This window comes from Micromys minutus, assembly GCF_963924665.1.
Source record: "Micromys minutus genome assembly, chromosome: 9".
In the NCBI taxonomy this organism is placed as follows: Eukaryota; Metazoa; Chordata; class Mammalia; order Rodentia; family Muridae; genus Micromys; species Micromys minutus.
The window spans coordinates 25,995,187-26,006,677 of NC_137978.1; the positions used below are offsets into that span (position 1 = coordinate 25,995,187).

The window sequence follows — 11,491 nt, forward strand, 5'->3', positions numbered from 1 at the left end:
CAGAAGGAGACAGCACCCTGCCTCGGGCTGGTGACCTTGAATAAGTCACTGTCCCTTCCAGAGGAACAGAGGTGAAGAGAGGCAGGAAAGTCCTCTGTGGCCGGCTGGCCCTCCCACCTGCCCTCCAGCTGCTGCCAAGACAGAACCTGTTCACACCAGCCACTCTGACTCTGTGCTCTGTGGTAAACACCTCAAATGGGAAACCTCTTAGGAACCGCAGAGGGTCTGAAGGAGGCTCAGCCTAAGTCACCACCAGAGTTGGGAGACGAGGCCTCTCCAGACTCCTCTGTGGCCTAGGATAACCTCTGGGAGGAGGGAATGTGACGGGACGGTAGAGGAGGCAGGCCCATAACTTTGGAAGGCTATGAAGTGCCGGCACCAGGGGTCTGACTGCAAGCAAAGAGCAAGGAGCAGAAATAAGTGTCCGGAGCCTGAAGGGTTACTACGCAGAGAAGCCTCTCCCAGCCTCGAGTGTGTAAGGGATGAACCAAGGGTCAGGCCCTACCTGGGCTTGGCATTAAGAGAATCTCAGTGGCCTGAGAGGACAGCAGGAAACAGGCAGAGTGACCCAGCATGGACGACAATCCTACATCTAGACTGTGTCCTGAGCTCTCAGCTTGCACAGGCTGTTTCTTCGAGTGGGGACACCCCACCTGTAACAATAAGGAGTTCCTCCGATGGGGAGGTGAGAAGAGCAGAGACCAGGTGGCTCTTGGGGCTGCCGCCTTAGCCAGCCTTCACGCCCCTGCTGCTGAAGGGTTTCAGGGAGGTCACTTAGTACGGCTGACAGAGAACATCGCTAGTGAGAATCTGGTCTAACCTGATCCATGCCACCTTGCTTCCTTAAAAGCCTTCCCTCACTGTCCCTGGTGATGTGGAGGGGGGCAGGAGTGGGGTGGGAGTTGAGGGGAGTGACCCTGGACTACATATGCCTTCCTCACTCTGGTGCTATATTTCCCTTACATTTCTAACACAGTCTGATCTAGAAGAAGCTTATTTGCCAGTGTGTTATCTGTAGCTCACGTTGATGGGGGATGGGGGATGAGGAGGGTAAGGAAGTAGCAGCTAGGAATGCTCAGAACTGGACCAGCTGGAGGCATGGTGGAGTGGAGAGAGATGTCACTGGCGGAATACAGCTGGGGAGGAAGTTGCTATTAGTGGCACATCTGGAGAGCTAGTGAGGTCCCTGTCACTGGATGCTGAGCGGGCAGGCACCTTACCTCCATCAACTCTGAGACTTGCAGCAGGCTTGAGGGCCACCATCCCAGGGCTGTGCCCCTGCATTCAGCTGCTCAGCACTCACTGCAGTCACCCCACGGGTCCTCTCCCTCCGCTCTCCGAGGCAGGGGCTGGTGCTACTGTGATGTGCCTATTCCATCTTATGATGGAGAAACTGAAGTGGTACAGGACGGGGCCTAGGCTCAAGGAGCTGAGATTAGAGTCTGTGTTCTCTTGGCCACAAACCAGGTGTGTAAACTTGGACCACATCTGCCCTCTGGCCCTGTATTCGCCATACGTGTTTTCCCAGCTGCCTGCTGCTGAACCCAGCACATGAGCTTAGAGGTCCTGTTCCAGTTGGGACCTGGATGATGATCTCCCCAATATCTCATGGGGAGAACCATAGGAACCAGCCATGCATAAAACGTGAGACATTTATTTAAAGTCAACTAATGCTCACACAGCAACAGATGCATAAACAGCACCCAGCAACAGATCCCTTGTTGAATGCCTGCTGTGAATCCGGTACTGGTGGAGGCCCTGAGCAAAGCTCTCTGGTTAGAGGCCAGTTTCACAGCCTTGCTGGAGACCTGGAACTCTGTTACAGCCTGAGCTCAACCTGGGCTGGAGCTTGCAGCACTCGGTCCAGAAACAGGTCCCTGAGCGAGGATGATGCTCTCGTAGCTGGGTGGGGGTGAGAGGGATGTTGACTCCAGCAGGGCATCCTCTGGGGCGTGGTACTGGAGGTCTTCTTCAGGTTGCATGGGGAATTGCAGGCGACCCTCAGTCAGAGGGCAGTCCATGGTCTGCTCCTTCGGAGGCCTGTGGGAACAGGAAAGAGGCTGTTATCAGGACCAGCTCAAAACTCTTCTGCATGCCACGGAGACAGGGGAGTCGCCTTTATGACGCTTGCCAGCACCAGCTCTCCCACCTCCTCATATTTCTCCACCTCTTCTATTCCCTTCTTGCTGCCACCACTCCCACTTTGAAACTCCCCTGGGACATCGTCTGACCTGTCCCCATTTCTTCTCTTCCATTCAGTCCCTACACTACCCTTCAATGTCACCGGACTGACACTCCGGGGTTGTCTTCAGTGTCTAGACACTGAGAGCAGATGCTTCTGGGAAGGGGGACTTGTTGAGACACTGAGTGGTGGTCCACGGACATAAAGGTTTCCAAAGACTGAAATATCACTTGTAAAGTTACCGTGGTGATGTTCAGGGCAGAGTGTGAGGCCTCCATTTACCTGCCCATCTGGATACTTGAGACTTGACATGGTACGTTATAAGCTAATTGTTTCTCCTTGCATGCCTCCAGGGGATAGAGCTCATTACTTACCAAGTCAACCTTTCACTCTATGCTGCTGCCCACCCCTGGCTCTCCAGCCCACCCTTCACACCTAAACAACCAAAGCACCTCGAAGTGGCGTGAGACAAAGGCTGGGTCCTCAGGGGCCTTCTGGTCAGGCTTTGTAGGCTACGTTCCAAGCACAGATGTCCTGCATCTGAGCCCCTGTGGACCTCTCTATAGGGTTAGTTCCCTGTCCCAGGTCCCCGAGCTGGCTTCCACCCTCACAGCAGGCCAGCAGGAGGCAGGCTCATCCCCTGATATCAGAGCAGCTCTGCAGGCCCTGAATTAAGCGTGGATAAAAGGTGTACTGACTGGTTTTGTGTCAACTTGACACAAGCTAGAATTATCACAAAGAAAGGAGCCTCAGTTGAGGAAATTCCTCCATGAGATCCAGCTGTAAGGCATTTTCTCAACTAGTGATCAAGGAGAGGAGGGCCCAGACCATTGTGGGTGGTGCCATCCCTGGGCTGGTAGACCTGGGCTCTATAAGAAAGAAAGTTGAGCAAGCCAGGGGAAGCAAGCCTGTAAGTGACATCCCTCCACGGCCTCTGCATCAGCTCCTGCTTCCTGACCTGCTTCAGTTCCAGTCCTGACTTCCTTTGGTGATAAACAGCAATGTGGAAGTGTAAACTGAATAAATCCTTTCCTCCCCAACTTGCTTCTTGGTCATGATGTTTGTGCAGGAATAGAAACCCTGACTAAGACAAAAGGAGAGGGCTGAGGACCTACCAGGAGACCTGCAGCTGAGTACCAAGCAGTGCTCACCTTCCTCTGAGCTCCCAGCAGGCTTTGCAAGGGAGGGCAATGCTCCTGCCAAGCCTGATGATATATGCATGGCATCTCAGAATGCTAGAGTCGAAGGCGGCAGGATTTGTGTTTGAAGCCAGCTTGGGCTGCCTAGTAAGTTCAAGGCCAGCTAGGGCTACCTAGGAAGACCCTGTCTCAGCAAATCAGAAAGAAAGAAAGGTGAGTGAGGCTGCAGAGAAGCTGTGTTTCTGGAAGCAGCACACCGAACTCTACTGCTGTGCTTCTGGGTCAAGTTTTCACTGTCTCTGGGCCTCTTTTTCCTCATCCGTGAAGTGGAGAGAATACTTCCACATACATCATAGATGCAGAAGAGAAAACGCAGAGAAAGGGTTAAGAGCTCAGAGGGGAATGTGGGCCACAGGGCTCCCAGGGCCCTCCTTCCATTCATGACCATGACCCAAACATGTCCTACCCTCCCCAGATTATCTGAGCTGGTTCTGGGTCTGCATGTGGCAAACCATTCATGTTTGTTCACATCCAGGGCCTGCAGAGCTTCTCTGAGACCTGGAGGGTGAGCCTGCCTCCTGCTGGCCTGCTGTGAGGGTGACAGCCAGCTCAGGGAACTGGGATGGGAAAGGCAGTAATCCTGTGGAGAGGCCCAAAGGGGCTCAGATGCCAGCATGTGGAATCCAGCAGGCTAGAGCTCAGGAACCACAGGAGCTCAGCCCCCAGCAGGAAGTTTGCTTAGAGGGCAGGCTTCTCTAAGAACCACAGCCCTTAAGCCAGCGCCTGTCACCTTAGTAGCCCTTCAGACTTAACTGTCCAAGGCCATAGGCCAGAATACAAGAATGCAGGGAATGTGGGCCTTTGCAAGATCCTGTCATAGCACATGGGGGGCTCCTAGTACACTCTCAACACGAGCTCTGAGGTTGTAGGGTGTGGTCATGCACAGAGACTAGGAATGCCTTGTAAGGGCAAGAGACAGGCTTCGTGCTGACCCCAGTGGCTTTCTGTTGAGAGAGCAAACCCAGTAGAGAGGAGTAGGCCCCGCCCACCTCACAGAGGAATGAGTGGAAAGCACATCAGCTAAGTGTACAGTCTGCTAATGGCAGAACCCATGTTTACCCCACACTTTACTCAGCTGTAAAACAGGCCTAATCCTTACACCCTCCCTGTGAGCCGCCAAGGCTCAGGCCTGTTAAAGACCAAGACTGCCATGAAAAAGAGCAGGGGAAGCTAGAGATGCAAACCATGTGGCATGCACATCCACCATGGTCACCTCTCAGGAGCCCAGCAGCACGCTAGAGGAGAGGGGAAGGTTGGTTGATCTTCAGCGTCAACTCGGCAAGATCTAGAATTACCTAGGAGACAAAGCTCTGGGAATATGTGTGAGTGCATAATCCCACATGTTTAGTGTGGCATCCCCTGGGCTGGGGCCCTGCACTGAATGGAAAGAACCAAGTGAGCTGAACCCCATTCATCACCTGCTTCCTATGGGCACAAGACCAGATGCTGTACACTGCTGTCACCACACCCACCCCACTATGGCAGGATGTACCCTCAAACCATGAGCCCAAATAAACCCTTCCTCAAGGTTTTTCAGGTGTTTTGTCCCGGCAGTGAGCTGATACCGTAAGCCTGCCTTTTCTCCTGCCAGAACTGATAAATGAGGCATCAGGTGTGCCTTGGGAAATCTAAAGACATCTGTAGACACTCAACTTCTGACAGGAAGGGCAGAGACAGAATGTTGGCCTTCAGAGTAGGCCTGGCACTGTGTGCTGTGCTCACTGAGGGACACAGGGCCATCTGGCCCTGCCACCTCCAGGGCTATGCTTACCAGGTGAGTCTTAAGGTGGGATCTTTTTTGTCTTGTTCCTGATGCATTATCAATACTAGGAATTGGACCCAACACAGTAGGTACTTAGTGTTAGACGCAAGAAAGAGAAGGGAATTAAAGCCTGCTGTGAAAAAAGGAATGCCTAAGCAAGCAGATGAAAAGCCTGTTTCTAGCTACAACCAGGTAACCCTAGGCTATGAGGTTCCCTTCCATGGGGCTGGGAAAGTTCAGACAAACATATGACTTCCTCCAAACACAGTCCCACCAGTTTCTGAATCTGAAACTTGGGTCTCCGAGCTGGAAGGGCCCCTTCAGGCTTTCTGGTAAGGGGAGTTCGTCATCCTGCCTAACTGGCTGAGGACAGGGTAGCCCACCTAATCTGCAGCTGTAGCCTGGGCACTGTTGAGGCAACAGTGCCGTGTGTACAGACAACAGCAACACCTCTGCGCTCAGGACAGGCTGGCCTGGCTGTCAGAGTCCAGCTGGTGTCATGTGCATGTAGGTCATTCTCTGTGAGACACGTTTCTCATCTGAGAAGAGCAAAGTCTGGCTGGACACAGTACCCTTTCCTCTGATGGTCTCTTAAAACCAAGGCTCAGCTCTGCAGCCCAGGCTGGCCTGGAACTCAATTGTTCTATCTTGGCCTTCCAAGTGCTGAATTACAGGTGGGCCCCACCATGTCCCACTTGAGGTCCGGCTATTGCCCTACGTACTATCTGTTGAATGCTGTACCTGGCCTCAAGGAATCATGGGATGATAGCAAGATACTTCAGAAGATACTGTCTACCTACAAAGGAAAGAAATACATCCAGAGAGGCCCCCAACCAGTTCCCAGGAGCACAGGCTAGCCCCGACTGAGCTGACATCACTGCTTATGGAACAGAAGTGCAGAGGCCACACTCTTGCAGACCACAGGCTCGCCCCATGAGCTGCAAGTAACAGAAAAGCAATGGTAGTTCCCAGTGACATACAGGTACAAGCAGACAAAAGGCGGAGAACGCATGCAGGCTCCAGATCCAAGGCTGCTTCGTCGAATAAACAAGTCCTCCGTGAGAATATGTATGACCAGCTTCCTTACAGGGCAAGATACAAAGCACAAATGTGCACATACAACATACGCAGACCACAGCACATCTATGGGGATCAGATTCCAAGAAGATGTGCTGAAAAGCTGAGCATGGAGGTGCATGCCTGTAATCGCTTCTTTCTGCTTTCACCAACCCCCACCCCACGCCCATCCAACCCCCTACCTCACCCCACCCACACCCACCTTTGTAGGTCAGAAAAACTTGTCACTTCCAGCACACCTACTGTGTGCTTGGCACCTACTGCGAGCCGAGCCGTTCCCTCGCATCAACTTCCTTATTGTCCCCTGTGTCTCTTGAGTCAAGGAGCTATAACAAGCACTGGTTCTCAGCAAGGTGGCTGGAATATACGTCCCAGTTCTGACATATAACTGGATATCCTTGGGCAAGTTATTTAAGGTCTCTGTGCCTGGCTTTCTCTTCCACAAATAGAGAAGTCCTGACTACGGCACGAGGGATATGGGAAAGACACTCAGTGTAGTACCTGGCCCTGGTAAGTGCCTCTTGTTTCTCAGGGATTCTTCCTATGCTGTTCTTGACTCCTGATGAGCTTGGCTGCTGCCTCCTCCTGTAAGGCTTCCCAGATTTCTCCATATCTCCACAGGACTATGTCTGGACTCTCATTACTCTGGTTTGTCATTTGTCTCTGTCATGGGGTCCCCACATCCTAGGGATACAGGGCAAGGTCTCATCCAGTGGAGGGATCTCGTGAGGATTTGCTGGACAAATACTGTCTGGCATAGCTATGATGGGTCACCCAAAGTCCCCAGCCTGCCCCACTGACCTGTAGCTCTCCTTCTCTGGGGACTCCACAGCAAGGTGATACAGGTCTCTGGAGAGTTGGTAGAGGTCCCCCTGGCTGGACTTCTTTGTGCTTTCCTGGACGGACCAAAGCAGGCCAAAGAACAGAAGCATCCCGCCCATGCTACAGCAGAGGAGGCTGATAGACTTGAGCCAGGTCAGGGGCGTCTCAGGCGACGGCTGCTCCACGGTGGGGGCCGGTGAGCCAGGCTGGGCAGCTGCACCACCTTCACTCCACCATGCAAAACAGATTGTCCCAACCACCAGGACCACCGTGCCACCGACTGTCATGCAGTAGCGAACAGCGGAGGCCGCCCGGCCTCTGACGCATGTCTGCACACAGAAAGAGAGAGCATCTGAAGAAATGGTCTAGCAACGTGTACCAAGACCTCGGAGAAGTCTTCTGACATACACTTCGGTCTCCTTACCTGTGAAGATGATGCTGTGAACACAGGTCTACTCTGATGGTCACAGAGAAACTGTTTCGGGTCCCTAGCACACCTGGGATACAGTAGGAGCTTAATAATGTAGTAATAAATATGCTACATTCATTCGGGGGCTCTAAAGAGGCCTTAGGGCTTTGGCCTGATAGGCAAATGGTTCGTATGGTGAACAGTTTGTGGGAGGCCTTGCTGATTGTGACTTGCCTCTTCTCCCCTAGTCATAGTCACTGCTTCACGGGATCTACCTTATGTCCCCATATAACCAAAAATACAGGGTACGGGGGGAGCAGGAAAAGTATGAGCAACAGCACTGGGAAAGTCAAGTTGAACGTGATGCCCTCTTCTGGCCTCTATGAATACTGCATGCACATAGAGAACAGCTATGCATGCAGGCAGAATACCCACACTTTTTTTTTTTTTTTTTTTTTTTTTTTTTTTTTTTTTTTTTGAGACAGGGTTTCTCTGTGTGGCCCTGACTATTCTGGAACTCACTCTGTAGACCAGGCTGGTCGTGAACTCACAGAAACATGCCTTCCTCTGTCTCCCAAGAGCTGGGATTAGAGATATGTGCCGCTACACCACTACTGCCTGGCACACCCACACATTTTTAAGATTTATTTTAAGTTGGGCTCAGCATGAATGCTTGTCAGAAGGGGAGCACTCACGTACTCTACTCTTTTGAACTCATATGAATCACGGGAAGAGGAAGGACTTAGTAAAAACATTGCATGGGGAAGGTGCAGGAAGCAAGCCTAGCCCTAGGTCCTACAGACCACAAGAGGCTGGCACTGGTCCCCAACACTCACCTCTAAGCCACTGCCCCTAATGAGCTTTCTGTGTGGTTCTTTCCCACTGCCTTCCTGCAAAGCTCAGCTTTGCCCTTCCTTGGGAAACTTTTGAAGACCCCTGGGCCTCCTAGGAGCACACCACACACCTCTTAAGGTTGGCCAGTCCTTGGCTTGTCCTCTTACCCAGAGTTTTCCGAACCACTGAGTCACCAGCTACATATAGGGATGCCATAGAATGCAGTTCTTTGTTGGGAATTAGCATTTAGGAAAATTCCTTCTACCTCCAATCAAGGCAAGGCCACGGAAGGTGACAGACCCTTTTCAAACAAGGCTGGAGTCACCAGCTTGGAGAAAGCACCGAACGAGGCAGTAGAGGAAGAGGCCTGCAGACAAGGTGATGGGTTCCTCCACCTTCAACACCTTTGACTCCTATAACCAAGATAGGTGGGTAATGCAGAGGGATGGCCATTCTACAACTGAGGAGACATGGGCCGAACTAGGGAGGGTTCTTCCATCCAAAGCCCAGTATAGAAGGGATCCACGTATCTGTGGAGCTCACACCCAGACACACGGGCTTGAAGACACCTATGGTGTTTTCCGTTTTCCAAGAAAGCAAAAATTGCTCATCATGAAGGGGGCGAGGTGGCAAAATACATGCCAGAATGAATCCTCGGAGACAAGCGTGAGCCCACAGGGCTGTTCTCTACACTGTCATCCTTCGGTCTACATTCACGGTATTGATGCCAGGCATGTGCTGGGGACATTTGCCCAGCTGGGCACCATGTCATGCACTTTACAGATGTTCTCTTGATGCCCATCACAGTGACACCCCAGGGACACTAGTCAGGGCAAGATTTAGATGTGGATCTAACCTAACCCGGCTTTTCTTGTATGTGCGTGGGGGGCCTCTGTATATACAGCTTTAGGTGACTTCAGTTGAGTCAGCCCCACCAATCCATGATCTCCCCAACAAGCCATCCTCCTTCTGGCTTCATGTGATAACAATTTGTGTGCCCCAACCTTGGCAAGTCCCTGTAATGATTCTCAGTGTGTCTCAATGGTGGCCACCTTCTTCTAAAGGATCTCTCTCCATCAGTGTGGATCCTGGGGGTAGGCAGGGCGCATACTAAGCTGCCATTAGGGAGGGTGGAAAGTTTTGATTCCCCCTAGACAGAAGACAGCCTATGCCTTGTGTGGCGGTGGTTTTCTTTCTCATTATAAAGCCTGGTGCTATCTGGCTATCTGTGAGTCCTGACGCTGGACCCTTCCTGATGCTGGCTGGTTATCTGTGAGTCCTGATGCTGGACCGTTCCTGATGCTATCTGGCTATCTGTGAGTCCTGATGCCGGACCGTTCCTGATGCTGACTGGTTATCTGTGAGTCCTGATGCTGGACTCTTCCTGTTGCTGGCTGGCTATCTGTGTGTCCTGATGCTGGACCCCTCCTGATGCTATCTGGCTATCTGTGAGTCCTGATGCTGGACTCTTCCTGATGCTGGCTGGTTATCTGTGAGTCCTGATGCTGGACCCTTCCTGATGCTGGCTGGTTATCTGTGAGTCCTGATGCTGGACCCCTCCTGATGCTGGCTGGCTATCTGTGAGTCCTGAGTCCTGATGCTGGACCCTTCCACTCCCATTTCAGAGAAGCTACCATCATACACTTCATTACCCTTTACATGGGTGTGCCTGCAACCCCTGTATCTTGACAGGGGAGGAAGGAAGGGCTCCTTAGAAGGGAAGGTGTGACTTCCAACCCCTCAGAGGCAGACAGGAAGCTCCCCTGCCCCAGAGAAGTTCCACCACATCCTGGCACTCTGCCAGGGCCTGACAAACCAGCTCCATCTCCACTGTTCTGCCAAGCTCTCCTTGTCCCACCCTAACATCAATTTGAGCCACTTGGAACTTTCTCCTAGATCCGTTACTCCTTCTGATTAGGTCCCCACTTCACCCCTGTTCAAAAAGGAAGCCAATATCACCTCTCACAGGGACTGTGCCCACCTCTGTCCAGTCAGGGAAGCCATTTTCCACCAGGAAGCTTTGTCACAGCACCCTCTTCTTGGCCAGTTGGTTAACTCTGGGACCTTGATTGAGCAGGCCTTATCTTTAGGTCACACCCTGGCTGTCAGGGCTAAGAGTTTATGCCGTTGAGTTCAGCAAGCTGTATCTGGAGCTAGCCCTACTCAGATACTACCAAATTATCTAGTGTTTCAACGCCTAAATGCACCCGTACCCCCAGTAATGAGTACTCCACCACATCGAAAGGCCATTGGACCAGGAAAGTACCTACTCTCTGGCCCCAGCTGTCTACAGAAAAGGGTTCATTTCAAATCAGTGGGAAGAAAGCCCTGTTGCCATCAGAAGAGGAAGAAGGGAGCAGCACCTGCACCCAGACTGACAGAGATGGGGAGAGCCTCGCAGTGTCCCTGCTCCTGTCCCACATGGCACTAGAAGATCACCCTAGATACTTGTTTCTATAAAGAAGCAACTGTCTGAACCTACACCCGTCTGCAGAGAAACGCATACCAGCCTGAGTGCAGTGGCATTAAATAGCAGGAGTAGGGCACAGGATCAGCTCTGCTCGGTCCAGGTTAGCATCCCGAGGGAGGGAGGGAGGATGTTTGCACCCACCTCACGTGCAGCCATCGGGCTGGTCTAGGGGAGAGCCCAGCACATTAGAAGGCCTGCAGCTGAGCTCTTCAGGCAGCGAGCATCTGGGGAAGGCTCTGGTAGCTATCCACAGCTGCACCCTTGGTACTTCACCAGCTCCTGGAGGTCCCTGCTTTCGTCCCCAGTAAGGCTTGAGCCCACGGCTTTCTCCCTTGTCACCCTGTCCAGCAGCTAGGGATCCCACTGGAAAGCCACCCATCCACTGTCTCCTAGTCCTTGGATCGTCACTACCTCAAGGACTCTGGTGGCCCGCTTCAGTGCTTCCACACTGGCCAGTGTCCAGTGTCCAAGAGGCCCCGCCCAACCTTAAAGGGATAGTCAGTCTACTGATCGAGGACGCAATTTTCCAGAGAGGTAGAAACTGCGCAGGTGGAACTTGAGCGTGGAAACTCATATCCCAGAGACACCCAGGTGGGGTAGACTGTGGGAAGTCAGGACCTCTCACACCTGTTTCACAGGAAAAAGAAGCTGAGGCTCAAAAATGGAGAGCCACTTACCCGGTTGTTTCCTGCACCCTACATTGACAGGACTGGCTTTATTACAGGGCCAGAGAGCA

At 52.4% G+C, this 11,491-nt stretch overlaps 1 protein-coding gene across 2 annotated transcripts; it reads right to left on the reverse strand.

Moving 5' to 3' along the window:
* Positions 1-1,814: 1,814 nt before the first annotated feature.
* On the reverse strand, positions 1,815-11,133 carry TMEM61 (transmembrane protein 61). Of its 2 annotated transcripts, XM_080921145.1 has the most exons (4): positions 10,897-10,971; positions 10,267-10,396; positions 7,022-7,371; positions 1,815-2,040 (listed from the first exon to the last, which is right to left on the reverse strand). In XM_080921145.1, exons 3-4 carry the CDS (start codon positions 7,327-7,329, stop codon positions 1,833-1,835), a joined length of 516 nt encoding a protein of 171 aa, XP_080777271.1. In that variant the 5' UTR covers positions 7,330-7,371; positions 10,267-10,396; positions 10,897-10,971; the 3' UTR covers positions 1,815-1,832. The 2 variants fall into 2 exon arrangements, with proteins under 2 accessions (XP_080777271.1, XP_080777270.1); XM_080921144.1 differs by lacking the exon at positions 10,267-10,396 and having other exon boundaries at positions 10,897-11,133.
* Between the last annotated feature and the right edge of the window lie 358 nt (positions 11,134-11,491).

Excerpts from the sequence above, each read along its gene's own strand:
- TMEM61 (XM_080921144.1), bottom strand. Across the intron at positions 2,041-7,021 it reads CCAGAGAAGGAGAGCTACAG|GCCTCCGAAGGAGCAGACCA; the intron begins GTCAGTGGGGCA and ends CTGTTCCCACAG.